The sequence below is a fragment of the Ictalurus furcatus genome, chromosome 22 (genome assembly GCF_023375685.1).
Source record: "Ictalurus furcatus strain D&B chromosome 22, Billie_1.0, whole genome shotgun sequence".
NCBI classification, from domain to species: Eukaryota; Metazoa; Chordata; class Actinopteri; order Siluriformes; family Ictaluridae; genus Ictalurus; species Ictalurus furcatus.
In genome coordinates, this window is record NC_071276.1 from 15,194,048 (window position 1) to 15,209,566 (window position 15,519).

Below are 15,519 nucleotides of genomic sequence, written 5' to 3' on the forward strand. Positions count from 1 at the left end.
TTGGGCTGAAAAGCTGGTTAAAATGGATGCATTTCTGCTGCGTGTCTAGAAACACTTCAGAGACATTGCTATAATAATTGACTACAAATACCGAAATGCATCATTCAGTGGAATGATCTAGAAAAATGAGAAAAGAAATATTGACGAAGAGCGGAGAGAGGACATGGGAGATAGAGGATGTGTATGCTCTTAACAAAGGAAAGCCTGTATAATTTCATATTTATTGCTACTGTCAAGACGCTGTGGCACGAATTAACACAATTTTTGTCATCATTATGAAACAAATACATGGTAAACCGAATCTCAACCACGATCGGATTAGGGCATAGACGTGCTTATAATAATACACTAAAACATAAAAGCTTTTGTTTATGGATTTTCAAGGGCTCACAAAAACGCCAGTGTGGGCTGGGCTGAATCCAGTTTCACGGATTACAGTCACGTTGTTTTATTTGGTCGTTCTTAACGTTTGGGCTCATGCGCACGTCTGTCACTGTGAAGGAACGGCCAGTTTTGCATGCAAGTGAACCAGTTTAGCACTCACCATTCCTGAAGCAATGCCCTTGGCAAAGCTAACCCTCTGCCTCCATGGGAACGGGTCCTGAAGAACGAGAGAGGCAGAGAGACAATAACGGTGTTATCATGTGATTCAATTGTTCAAAAGACCCTCATCATTACAGTAACATGGGACATGGACAACGTTACGCAATACGGTAGTATTAATCTAGTGAAACATATAACCAACAGACTATAACCAACCGGTCTCCTTCTAGCATTGATATCTTTAGCGCTAACCATTAAATTATATTCCTTATGAACAGGGGCTAAATTACATTAATACAGAGAATCCCTGAAAATGTGTTTGTAATCACATTTCCATATAATAACTATAAAAACACACACATATTGGAGTGAACTGCTGCCGTTAATGAAAAAAGTACTGTGTGTATAGATAGACAGATATAGAGATAGATATTATATATACGCCATTGTTTATTATTTCCTATAACAGTAAAAAAGCCCTGTTGTGGTGTTATTCAGTGATAATTAATCAGCAACTGGTTCAGTGTGAATGCAAGCCATAGATGGAATCCTGGGAAGACTGACATGGCAATCGCCCCAGATGAAAAATGATCAGGGATTGTGAGGGGGAAAAAGATTGCCACATAACCCAGAAAGACTGTGCTGTCCTCTTTTAAGGCAGCAGATTTAAGACATTAGTAAAATGACGCAATAACATAAGGAAAGCCTTGAAATCGGGGTGATTTAGAGACTGTTGGCCATTTGTGTTCAGATCAAATTTCTGCTTGTTTATAAGGCGCCTCATTTATAAGTGAATCGACAGCAGACTTTGAGAACCATCAGTGCAGAGAGGATGCGTTTCAAGTATAGGTTTCATCAAATCCATTGTGTGCGAGATATATGGACGTATCATATTGTGCGGATTTGGACTTTCATGGCAAATATGAATGGGCACATGCAGATAAATTACACACTGAAGGTATGCTAATAATGTCCAGATTTTGGACAGTCCTCTCCAAACATCCTCAACTTGCTCACAGGTGTTAAGGCTAGGGGCAGTGACGTCACTAAAGCAGCTTCGAGACCCATCTGTAATGTGTTTTTAATAAATAAATAAATAAATAAATAAATTTAAAAAATCTATTCGGTTATACTTTCAGCACTTTGAGACAACTTGTCTAGCTCAAAGTGCCACGGCAGATCTCCAGGTCTCATCTGCTGGCCATGTGCTGGTGCCGAGACAAAACCAGCCGAGAGGGATCACAGGGGGAGGCCAGCAAAACAACCTTTTCTTTGAACGCATTCACCTGGAAACACTTTCTTTTTCTCTCTCTTCCTGCATTCCTTCCTTACTCTCTCAATGCATGCATATCCCCTCCTCTCTCGATTCCTTCAGTACAGTGCACTGGACCTCTGTATCTCTCCATCTGCACAGTTTACCTCGGGATATGAGAACCAGTCTCAGACGCTGTCTGGTGAAAATCCTGGCTTTTTCGCAATCACTAGAAGAGCTGCTCGTGGAAAATAAAAATGGAGTGGAGAGAGAGTGTATATGAGAGAGTGTATGAGAGAGAGAGAGTGTGAGTATGAGAGAGAGTGTATATGAGAGAGTGTATGAGAGTGTATGAGAGAGAGATAGATAGTGTGTGTATATGAGAGAGAGAGAGAGAGAGGAGAGAGAGAGAATATTATCCACTGGAACATACCACATCTCTAATGAAGTCCTTCAGGGTTCCACCCTCGATGAACTCCGTGATTAGATTGAGCCGCTTGTCTTTATACAACACACCAATGAACTTGAGGACATTAGGATGATCTAAACTCCTCATCACTTTGACCTAGAAAATAAATATATATTTATGAATTTTAATGATCTACACACTTTATGCTTTCTAAGCTTGAAGAAAACCAAAGCTATAAAAAAGAGGAAATGAAATTCATAAAGACACTTCTGGTCCAAAACCAACCACTGCAGTATGAAATGCTGTGGGGCGAAGGACAGAGTCTCACCTCTTTTAGGAAGGTTTTCTGTGTCTCTTCATCACACCGGATCAGCTCCTTCATGACCATGACCTCTCCTGTGGCCTTATGGGTGACCTGCTCGACAACAAATCAACAAATCATCAACTGCCTGCACCAACTTCTGAGAATTTGATCGAAAGCATCCAGGTATATTCTACGTTTAACTCCACTTGTTTATATGAGTATCTGATTAAATGACAATTAACTACAATTATTACCAACAGTGTAATTCTTTGACAAGTAAAATTCCACAAAAAAAAAAAAAAGAAAAAGGGAAGAGAAAAAAAAAGGATGAAAACACAGTAGTAAAATTCTGAGTCATTAAACACATTCAGCAGACTGCACACCACCGCAACCGAGCTGCACCACTAACACTTACTCTACAAACCAAAAGAATGAACCAGAGGCCTGTTTTTCACTGAAAAGTGGGAATCTGGTGCTGATGCAGGTGCCGGAACTGGCAAACCTTTTCCCAAACTGTCCACCAGTTTGAGAGCCAAACTATTTTTTCTTCCTTTCCAGTGTAATAAATAACTGCTTGTTGCCATGCCGACAGAACGATGCCAAGCCCCTGACTTCACCAGGTCTTGGTTCTAAGAGGAGCATTTTTTTTGCCTGCTGAATACTGGCTCTTTTGCAGTGGAAACGTCTAGAACGGTTCCCGATTTAACACCAACACTGTCACCCTGACAGCGGAAGAGAGCTAATCGTGACTCAAATCTTTCTCCGAAAATGAAGAGTGGACAGACCTTGATGGCCTGACCGAAGAAGCCTTTGCCGAGCACCTCTCCGTGGATGAGGTCACATGGTCGGAAAATGCGATGGGAGCTGCTGGAGGAGGCTCGGAGTGATTCGGAGCGACTGATGTCCCGTGCCAGAAACGGGTGGTCCTTAGGAGAACTAACCGGGGACTTACAGATACTGTTACTGCGCCTGGAATTCATAGTGAAAAACAAACCATTTGAATTTTCGGTTTTACCCAAGCTGTGTGTATTTACAGAACGATTCAAAAATATATTATACTTAAGATAACATGAAAGAACCATTTATAAGTATTGGACCAATACTCGATCCTAGCTGAATATATTAAATCCACTGATGTAATTTGCGCACTTGTTCTGATATTGATATTGTATTGAAAATTCGTCATAGTATAAAAATCTGTATTACACGATATTATACAAGATCGCTCTGGATGACCAACCTGAGAGATCTTCTTTTCAGTGTCCCGTCATCGTTATTTGTCCTCTCAATCACTCCGTCAGTCGGGGAAGACAGACGCAGACGTGAGGAGGCGGGAACGCCCAGGCGGATATTGGACGTGCCTAGACGGAGTCGGTCCAGTCTCTGTCTGACCGGGTCATACTCGATCAGCAGCTGCAACGTCTGACTGGTTCGATGGATGAGATCCTCCACCTAAAACGACCGATCAGAAATATAATCCAACCCTCAGGCTTGATCCTATTGAACGTTAGAATATCTGAGATAAAACGATGACGCGAGTCTGTACGAGTATGAATTTCTGACCGTAGACTAAATCTCTGGGATTACGTGGGGTCTGCTCTTAATAATTTTGGAGAAATTAAACTGGAGAGTCTTTTGGGGTCACACAGAGTTATCTTTTATTTTATATTGATTTTTTTCTCACTCTCTTACAAGCTCAAGCGCTGCTTTTAAACTGATTAGACAAAGTGACGATAGTGATGAAACTGATGATCTCATGCCACAATGTAAAACCAGCTCTCAAGGAAACACAGAATGTCCCAGGAGTCTCCTTGAGAAGTGTGATCGAAAGGTCATGAGGTCAAACCGCAGCACCGTCAAGCTGCCACTGTTGGGCCCTTGAGCAAGGCCCTTAACCCTCAACTGCTCAAATGAGATAAATGTAAGTCGCTCGGGATAAGGGCGTCTGCCAAATGCTATAAAAGTAAATGTATTCTAGGACAAGGCAGAACTCTAGCATGCCAACATGCACACTTACCTCGTCCTCCATCAGTGTTCCTACTGGAAGTCCATTGATCTCCAGGATGCGGTCACCGACATGGATTGCGTTCCGTACCTCCGGGCTGATCAGCATCCCCCGTACCCTGAGGGTGGAGGACTTTCTTTGAGTACACCAACGCAAGAGATTGGACTGGTGGACCGGACCTACGCCACCAGGAACCGGCTCGGCAGGTGTCATTTATTACCATAACAGCACCATGACAAACCCACTAGCAGTTATAAAAAATACTGAAAAGATGTCGGACAGATACACGTGTCACCAAAACTAACAACATGAAAAAAAAAAAAAAACAGGATTGTGGGTACAAGTTCAAAACTGCTCTGACCACAAACCAACAATTACACTTACACAACATGTTACTCAGAGTGTTTACTAGCGTGTCTACGGCAAGAGCCAAAATGGTCCTGGGGCTAATTCCTGTGCTGTTTGCTTGGATATGAACTCATTGTTTAAGAAAGTGAGGCACAATCAATAAAACTGATCCGTTTGGGACTAATTAATTAAGAATCCATTAAGATAGTGTAGACAGCCTTCGAGGAATGTGGACTAAATCGGCATTTTCATCAGACAGGAGGATAGTCTGGGTTTATACCCGGGCTCAAAAATGTAATTGCTGCATTTAACAAATAATTGAACATAATTAAGCATGTGTGTGAGCATTTATCAAGCTCTTTGACATTTCTTCACTCACTCTTTGATGTGCACGCTGGCTGTAGTGCTGCTGCAGTCCCGGAGCACGCTAACGCTGAAGCCGCGTTTCCCATTAGCAGCCGCTGGCATGGACACCAGCGTCACGGTGTGAGGCAGCGTGTCGGGAGACGAGTCAGCCGTGCAGCGCCTTTCCAGCATCGGTGCCAAAACCTCCTGCTTGTAACATTTACCACTACACACACAAACAGATATAACACCGACCGACTCCACTGTGACTCACAGTAAGAATAGCTGATTGGATTTAGCTACAATGGATTTAACCACATTTCCAACTTCCTTCAATTTCCTTCTTAAACAATCCCTTGTTCTAGAAATGTCTTTTTAAAAACAACTTTATTTGCTGCTGATTTGCTAACAAAATGAAATATTGTGCAATTACTGTATCTATTATTTTAGCCTTACACCACAGCACCTATGAATTCTTGATTCTGATTGGTCAGAAGGCGATGGTTAATTTTGTTTAACGGCCCGACTGTTTTTTTTTTTTTTTTTTTAAATTAATGCTCTGGTTTGAATACATCATTACAACAGTCAGCGGTAAGACTGACGTTTTCCCACACTTTGTGGCTTCCTGTTAACAAGCTGCACTTTTAATGTTTTAGTAACTTAAAAAGAGAGAGAGAGAGAGAGAGAGAGAGAGAGAGAGAGAGAGAGAGAGAGAGAGAGAGAGAGAGAGCCCGAGGAAAAAAGAAAGAAAGACTGTTTATAACATCAACGATTACAGGTGCTAACTTGTTTAGTGGACGTTCCACAGCATTACATGTTAATTAATATAAATGAGTAAAAAGTATGACGTCTCATTCTTTAATAAATAAAATACATGTAATTGCAGAATTACAAGAAGAATGAAACATGATAAGGCATGCACTTATATTAAAATAATCAACTTCAGGGTGGTCGAGACACATCACACCGCGCCGTTGATGATTATTTTCCTATAAGAGCACACAGGGTTTCCCCCGCTGATCCCTCCGGGGAAACCCTTAACGGTTCTATGCAGAACGGGGAGTCTAGGTGAAACCTCTTTAAAAAGGAGTGCATGGATATGAGACGAAGAGAACGATATGGACAGAGATAGAGAATATGTTTGTACGGATCAGCATTTTCTCACCAGTACAGTTTGAAGCGCTCCACCAGGGCGTACGTATCCTGTTCCTCGATCACCACCTTACACCTCAGACACACAAAACACTCGGGATGATACTTGTACTCTCCAGCCACCTGAGAAACACAGCCAGAGTTCTGATCAGTGTCATTCCACAGCGAAAGACCAGCTCTAGATCCCAGTGACACCCTCTACTGCATCTGCATGCCAGCTACACAACACCGTGCCACGATCACGTCCTCAGTGGCTTGGGCTGTTTCGCACACGTGAGACTGATTGTATTAGCTGCTTTCTTTTTGCTTTCTCACCTGTTTGTGTCTGAACCTGCCTGCTGTCAGTGATGCAATGCAATCAGCACCTCCCTACAGTCTGGAACTTTACACATCATCCCTCTTTCTCACACACACACACACACACACACACACACACACACACTATTATCCTACATTTGTACATTCTACCTTTAGCTACAACCTCACCTTATTTATCACAAGGCTCATGATCCCAATTTTTGTTTCTTTAAACCCTTCATAATGATCGAAGTTCAGTTTTAAGGTCATTAATTGCATCATGAAAATGGAAAACCGGAAAAATATCCAAAAACACAACAGATTCAGAACCATGGGTATTTCTTTGGTTATTTTCTCAAGACTTCTTCTCAAATCGGATCGTTCAAGTCGTGTTAATTAACAGCTGCTCGGACAGCAGCACCAGCTGGAATTCAAATCACAGGTTTCTATTCATGCATTTATTCAAATACATTATCGTTTCTATAGTAACAGCTCACTCACAGGGACATGGATGTTAGAAGGTCAGCATAATCTTAAGCTAGTAAGAAGTGGATTTAAAAAAATAAATCAATTAAAAAAAGTTGCAATTTAACAAATAATTTTAAAAAAAGTTTAATAATTGAAAATGATGAAGTTTTCCTGTACGGAGATATTCATTTAACATTTACGGAAGGAGTCTCCAGTGTCAGAGGATTATTTCAGGTTTGTCACCATTATTACAAGCTGCTTTTTTTTTTTGGTCTTACTAACTTCAAGAGAGAAAAACGGAGCCTGGTGAGGGAACGAAGGTTTATAGCTGTTATAACGTAAGTGATAACAAGGACTAATTTGTTCTGCAGATGTTCCACAACATTACATGTAATTGTAAAAGAACAAAAAAAAAAACCCACATAATTTAAAAAGTTATTGGCAAATTGCTGTGGTATACAAGGAATAAAACATGTTTTTGGAAAATATTCCACTTTGTGTGAGCCTCATCACAGCACTCCATCGTTAAATTATTTTCCAATAACAGCACATCCCAATGCGCTTTATTCCTTACATATTACAACTTTTTGTCTGAATTCATCTGATCAAAAGCCAAAACACCAAAGAACTGACAGATTGATCAGATTTATGGTTTGTTCAACATGAGATATACTGTACAGTTCGACCGCAAACCATGACAAACAGGCAGAACAGAACGTTCATCCCTTCAGACCTTTAAAAGACACGGACACAGCCGCTGCATGCTACCTAAAGTCTCAGAACATACTACGGAAAGGAAAGGGATGTGCAGACAAAAGGAACACGCCTGTTTATTCATGTTTGCACCAGGAATAATCTCACGCACACGTCAGACACGCACACCCTGGGTAGACGACAGGAAAACTAATACCTGGCTCTATACACAGGAAGCGAGACACACGCACACTGCGCTTCTGCCTTTCTTCTGCTATTAACAGCAACCTGCATTCATAAGGCCTCAATGTCAGAGTGGCAGCTAGCGGTATGTTTGCTGCTCACACGTGCACACACCTCGACGACACACACACACTTAAGAATGCTCCAGGATTAGCAGCGAGCTGAGATCATACTGTCCCTCCAAACATTATAAACTGCTTTATCTGATGAACCTGTGAGGGAAATTACTCATTTTTACTTTGTAATAAGTTTGTTCTTGTTCATCTGAGGATAACGCCTAAGAAGGCCATGTCATGTCACTGAGATCAGTACAGAATGTGTATCTGCGTACAGAGACACAAACATGTTATTCTGTCCAAGGTTCGTCTGTCCAAAATCCTAAAACAAAGCCTGTTTGAACTGCCTCAAACTGCTTCTTATCGGTACACAGAAGTGTGTCATGCTCTGATTTTCATATATATAGTAGCGATTTAGTGCAAGGGCTTCAGAGCGCTCTCGTAATTCTATCCTGCTTTATTCTATCCTGTATGAACCATCTTTCTGTAACAATCTTTCTGCGAGTGTTTTCTAATTTCTATGACAATTTGGTGTCTCCTGGCTGAGCTGTGCGAGTCTTTCAGATTTTCTGGACAACAAGCAAACCGGACCGATGCAGCCTTACCACTGACTGGTAGGAATCATCAAGAATTTAGAATTAGAATTTTATGAAGTCATAGTGTTGCTGTCTCTATGGAAGGGAGTCACTGATTTAGAATTAGAATTTTATGAAGTCATAGTGTATTGCTGTCTGTATGGAGGGGAGTCAATGAAATAAAAAATGCGCGTATTACATTGAGAGAAGTATTACATGGAGCGATTTCTTATAAGTTCCAGAAACTTCGCCTCTGCGACGGCAGAGATATTGGTGTTTCTTAGATCACAGCTTCAAAACTAAGATATATACCAACGGATTATATATGTATGTATGTATGTATGTATGTATAATATATATATATATATATATATATATATATATATATATATATATATATATATATATATATATATATATATATATAGAGAGAGAGAGAGAGAGAGAGAGAGAGATAATAATGGTAAAAATATTTGCTAACGGAAAGAGTCCGGTTCAAGCAATGAACAAGTAAAGAGAGTACTTATTAAGAAGCGCAAGAGGCTCAATATTTTTACAGCGGATTATCAAGTTGCATGCCCCATTGACTCATTCCATCATATCAGCGGTACATGATATATTTGGCAAATTTAACACACAAGTAAATTCTACTGAGCTAAAAAAAAAAAAGAAGGGAAGAGAAAACTGTAAGTCCTACCAAATTGCTGTATGTGGACTCGCCCTCACAGGTAAACGCTTTTACATTCTTAAGGTTTGCTCTATTGAACCTATAGGGTATATGATTAATTGAATGTCTAGAGATTTGGCACACATTTTGAACCTTTTCGGTCTGTGCACGAGATTGCATATTCACTTCATTTTCATAGCACCTTAAATTGGTTAAAACTTTGAAAGTTATAGAAGCTGTAAAAATAAAAATAAAATAAAATAAAATAAAATATGGGAAAAACATATAGCAAAGCACATCCTGTGACAGGGTGCTCATATGTTGATCTTAATATCATGTTTATGCGTGTGAATTATGGGGAAGGATGTTTGAATCAATATGATGTATGGGTTAAAGAATGTGCTTTCCCAGAAAAAGGTAGTTTTAGCCTCAGATAGTTAGAACAACTGAAACTTAATTTGGAGACAAAGGAGAGAGAGAGAGAGATATTCCTAAAATTAAAAAAAAAAAAAAAAAGAGCGAAGTGTAGTTTTTAGCAGACAGGAAGGCATTTGCTGAATGGCAGAGCGAGGCACATAAAAGAGAGAAAAAATGTCAGGCAGGGCCTTCATCTGTTTCTCAGTGTGCTAAATTGCAGAAAGCCGATCCTGACCTGGACTCCGCCCCACCACGACGTCCACAGCCAGTAAGGAGGGAGGAACCTGCAGTTTCAAAGGCACCTGCTCACGATGAAGCGGCCTAGCCTACACCACTCTATCCGGACCTGTCAGAACTGAGCCACCGACCCCCACCGAACTATGCTCCAGCCGTCCTACCTTCACCGGTGGCGTTACACACGAGATCCCAAGTGAAGGGTGCAACAACATTGCTGCCTGAGGGCTTCAGACCGACAAAATCGGACAGAGAAGGAACAATGCACGCCGTGGTAAATGCCCCAATGCTAGAAGTGGCCGGAGAAGGAGGCCCTATGCTAGTTCACAGACCCTGGACATTGGAAGACATCAGGAGCAGCATGACGCATCCGCTGGTGCTCCGCGAAGGAGGACGAAAGTTTGGGGATGAACTTCAGATATTCTGCAGAGAATTCAGACCCACCATTCATGAACTACGACGACTGCTCATGGCAAAACTTGGCACGGACTGGGTCAAGGTTTCATGTTAATTCCCAGAGAACGATGCCCGCCTGATCAACCCACAGTGGGATGATTAAGTCAACGCAAGGTACAGAGCACAAATCACGGCGCTCCAGCAGAGGCTGATGAACACCTTTCCTGTGCGACTGGACATGACAAAAATAGCGATGTGTAAACAACAAGTCACAGTACCTGTCCCGGCTCACTGAGATCCATGACGCAAAGTCAGGCTTGGAGAACCCCGACGCTCTGGCAGATGGGCAGGCGGCCGTCACAGCATGGGAAGCACATCTCAGAAACAGCTTTATGAACGGCATTAAACCAGAAATTGTCGCTATAATAAAACAACAATGTATCACCTGGGACACCGGAAACCTCACACAAGTGGAGAGGTATGCAATCCATGTGGAGAAGCTCCTACGAGAGGCAAAGGAAAGAAAGATGGAGAGGAAGACTAAAAGCTCCATGACCACAGACTACTGTTGCAGATTAGACACAAATCATTAGATGTCAACCTGCACATCCACTCATACATACAAACCTATTCCTAATCGTGAACCCTTCTCCTGGTATAGGTGGTATCTGTTAGTAAGCCCTGTCATAGAAATAAACTCATAAATCACTGGGACCGTTCCCGACAACACTGGGGGTCCGGGGGTAGACCCTTAAGCTGGAAAGATAAACCAAAGCGCGATATTGAAGTTTATTGGGTGGAAGACTTATCGATCAATCACGCCAATCACATTTGCAGAAGAAAGAGTGCATGATGCACACACTTTTACCCAAATTTGGTATTTAGCTGATCGTGGTGACGGGACTAAGTGCCTAAGGCGACGTGATTTCTATAGGTCCCACATAAGCCTGCAAAGTTCTTTAGTAGACTATTGCTACAGATTGGACAACAATTAGTAGTTAAAAGCCCATATGCCAAGATATTGGCCGCCTCTGTAAACGCCTTTCGTCAGAAGAATCATTGCCAACAGTGCTACCCACACAACGTCACACGTCCCCTCGTCATGCAGACACACAATGGTTATTCTATCAGTGAACACATGCGGTCTGCGACACGCAACCCTCCACAGACTAGCGAGATGGGGTTTGATTGGCTGAGCTCAGTACTCGGGGGATAGGGCTCATGGATATTAACCATCTGTCTACCAATAGGTGCAATAATTCTTCTTGTCTTGCTCATTTTGCCTTGTATTGTTTCTCTCGTTCGGAGCAGTCTCTCACACTCGTTGAAATCATCAATGACCAAACGCTGATGTTGACAAAGACTGAGTACGATCCCCATGATGATCAACCTGACTGGGTATCAGATTCTCCCAGCGACACTGACGATGACGACCCATTGATATCCATTTCACACCTATTGTAAATATTCCTTTGACCATGGCGATTCTCATTTCACCCTAAAATGAGCTTGCTTGACGACAGGATACTTTATATCCGCAAAAACAGACTTAGCGCCTTCATGATGTCTGTTTTACTCAGACATGAATTCAGTTGAACTGTGAAAGGATTCTGAAGTTCTGATGTATTCACAGCATTGTAATTTCTCTGTTAGTTTTAGTTATCATATTTTGTAATGATAAAATGGGGGAAATGTGAGGGAAATTACTCATTTTTACTTTGTAATAAGTTTGTTGTTGTTCATGTTCATCTGAGGAGGACGCCTAAGAAGGCCATGTCATGTCACTGAGATCAGTACAGAATATTTATCTGCTTACAGACACGCAAACATGTTCTTCTGTTCAAGGTTCGTCTGTCCAAAATCCTAAAAGTGTGTCATGCTCTGCTTTTCAAATATATAGTAGTGGTTTAGTACAAAATGGGGCGCATGGTGGCTTAGTGGTTAGCATGTTCGCCTCACACGGGTTCGATTGTTCGGGGGTTCGATTCCCACCGTGGCCCTGTGTGTACGGAGTTTGCATGTTCTCCCCGTGCTGCAGGGGTTTCCTCCGGGTACTCCGGTTTCCTCCCCCAGTCCAAAGACATACATGGTAGGCTGATTGTCATGTCCAAAGTGTCTGTAGTGTATGAATGGGTGTGTGAATGTGTATGTGATTGTGCCCTGTGATGGATTGGCACCCTGTCCAGGGTGTACCCCGCCTTGTGCCCCATGCTCCCTGGGATAGGCTCCAGGTTCCCCCGTGACCCTGAAAAGGATAAAGCGGTATAGAAGATGGATGATTCTATCCTGTATTAACCATCTTTCTGTAATAAACCTTTTTACCTTCAGAGTACGAGTCTGCGAGTGTTGTCTAATTTCCACGGCAAACCTCAAAGAACTTATTTTGTTATAGGTTTTAAAACGAATATGCTATTTTGGTTACACGAGGACCATTAATTTTTCATGCATGTAACTTTCTGTATCTTTAGCTGACTGGATGGACATAAAAGGAGATTGTGACGTCCAGCCAAAACACACACGCTGTAGTTTAATTCATCCAAAACCACAAAAACAGATTAGCAGAGACGGGTATAGAGTCGTCCGTCAGACAGTCCCTCTGGGTGAGGACTGTCAACTCACGGTCTCTTAAATCTAGATCTAGATTCTGGTTCAACATTTTGACGTTCAGAATAACATAAGTGCATTTGTGGAGGTGATTATACACAATATTGACTAATGCTCGCTGATTTAGATGCAGCTGACACTGTGACCAAGGATATGTAGGACGTCTCAGACACTTTCATTCCTATATGATTCGTAATAGAGAGAAAGCACGAAAGAGAGCGAGAGAGAGAGAGAGAATTTCCTAACATTGGGCTACAGCAGCTCCTCCCTCCCCTTTAGACCCTGGAATTAAAGCAGATTTATCGGAAAGAGAAAGATGGATGAAAGAGAAAGGATGACTGATGACCGAGAGAAAGTGCTGTTCCTGAAAATAAGTGTTCTAAAACTTACATGGCTGTGTTATAAAGACTACTTTAAAACTGAGCTATTATTATAACTTTATTCATATATTTATACCACAGTGTCAGTGATTAATCGATTCTGATTGGTCAGAAGGTGTGGATTTATTTTCTATAACAGCAGTTCTGACAGTAGTGCCGTCTGTACTTCAAGTCACAGGTTTGTATTAACGCGCTACTGCGAATACCTTATCGTTTCTATAGTAACATTATACCTTAACAGATTAAGAAAATGGATGTGAATGTTGATACAGTGAAACTTTGTGATGGAATGTCTAGAAGCAGCCCTAAAGCATGATGCTGCCACCACCATGCTTCACCGTGAAAAAGCAGCCATTTGGAAGGAGTCCAAAGTTTTCTGCCACAGGAAACTCTTCAGGACAGAGGACTATAACATGAGAAGCTCAGGTTCTTTCAAAACTTCAAATAAGAGAAAGGGAGAGACTGATATGGGAATGACTGTCAATAGCTGCAATAACTTCAATCACTCGATTTGTAGATGTTCCCCAACATTTCATGCATGTTTTTATTATTATTATTTCTGAACTGTAACTATGACTGAACAGCCAAGAGATATTAAAATCTTTTTAAATGTATTACCCTCCTGAGCGCCTCAGATTTCTTCAACAATATTCAACTAGTAGGATCCCCAAACTGAACAGCACTCGATGCAAACTGTTTGATTGACACTTCCCGATGTGTTGTTATACCCCATCGTTGATTATTTTCTATAACAGCATGCGCATCATAAATTTGAAATGTTTAAGATGTTATGTTCTCCTCTTAAGGTTTTCAAAACATGCAACTTACTGGCTAAATGATATATATAGGATATTATTATAGTATATTATATTTATTTATATATATATATATATATATATATATTTATATATATATATATATATATATATATATTTATATATATATATATATATATATATATATATATATATATATATATATATATATATATATATATACACACACACACACACACACACACACATACACTATATTATAGTAATAGTATCAGTTTTCTAATGTTTGGTTTTGCATGCAAAACAAATTCACCATTTCATGCCACACTTCATTACACCGTCATCAACACACCATGACGACTCTTTTTCCACGTGAACAGACACACACACACACACAAGCACCTACACGCGCACACATGTACATGCACATCATGTCCAATCTGTTTGTCCCTCTGAGGGGCCGAGGTTTTTTAACAACTTCAGTGCCCAGAACTGGCAACACAACACATGAAAGCCAAACAAATATTTGCCGACTCTCAATTCGAGTCTGAATAGAAGAGACCTATTATGCCTTTTTCTAACTGATAAAGCCCCCACACCCCTCCTCTCTTTAATGTGCTTTCAAAACCCAGAATTTAACCAACGAATCATGGTCGCTTTGTAACCGCTGCCTTGCGTGTACCGCGGTGCTGTTCTTAAACGTTACGCTTATTCAGAATTTGGGTTACGGTTAACATTCATATTATGATTACAAAGCAGTCCATTGAAAGCCCATGCACATTCCAAAGGCATGATGACAAAGCAAAGACACGCCGAGACCATTCCAGCCTTCAGATCGCGTTCATCCAGATCATAGGGAATGAGCTCATAATCTAAGCCTGGAAAACAAACAGTGGTTAGGTTCTGGGGTTTGTTGCCTTCAAGCTCTGATCTGCTAGCAGCTAAAGGTGCTGCTCTAGAGCCGGGATAGAAATCCCACGTAAAGGAAAATGAACTGCTGTTCATTTGTTGTTCAACGAAGTCTGTTCTAACAAGGTTAAAACGCACGCATGCACACACGAGAGGATGGAAGCTCTTGTTATGGCCTGTTTTCACTTAAACGTTCGCAGCAAGCATCACACAGACAGAAGGATGCAGACTGAGAGACGAGAGGAAATCTAAACAAGGACACGGCACAGAGCTAAATCAACTCACTAAATGATTTAGATTGGCGAAGGGTTTGCCCCCTGCCTGTGCTTATGAGAGCTCAGGGGCTATGACCACACTATAACGGCGTAATTACTTTAAATACCCTGTGCAGGGTGAGACCAATTTGTGGATGAAGCCATTAGCAACCGACTTCTGTACTTTTCGAG

General features: G+C 41.3%; 1 protein-coding gene and 1 long non-coding RNA gene across 5 annotated transcripts in view; one reads left to right on the forward strand and one right to left on the reverse strand.

Moving 5' to 3' along the window:
• limk2 (LIM domain kinase 2) overlaps positions 1-15,519 on the reverse strand; it is a 39,259-nt gene that overhangs the window by 8,797 nt on the left and 14,943 nt on the right. For all 4 annotated transcript variants that reach the window (XM_053653693.1, XM_053653691.1, XM_053653692.1 and 1 more), the window contains 8 exons: positions 6,372-6,481; positions 5,241-5,432; positions 4,526-4,631; positions 3,749-3,960; positions 3,294-3,477; positions 2,533-2,619; positions 2,229-2,360; positions 545-601 (listed from right to left, as the gene is read on the reverse strand). In XM_053653693.1, coding sequence (XP_053509668.1) covers positions 545-601; positions 2,229-2,360; positions 2,533-2,619; positions 3,294-3,477; positions 3,749-3,960; positions 4,526-4,631; positions 5,241-5,432; positions 6,372-6,481 — 1,080 coding nt within the window. The remainder of the gene's footprint in view (positions 1-544; positions 602-2,228; positions 2,361-2,532; positions 2,620-3,293; positions 3,478-3,748; positions 3,961-4,525; positions 4,632-5,240; positions 5,433-6,371; positions 6,482-15,519) is intronic.
• LOC128625423 (uncharacterized) lies at positions 9,138-14,002 on the forward strand. The gene is made up of 2 exons (XR_008388941.1): positions 9,138-13,566; positions 13,686-14,002. It is a non-coding gene; the product is annotated as an uncharacterized LOC128625423 (long non-coding RNA).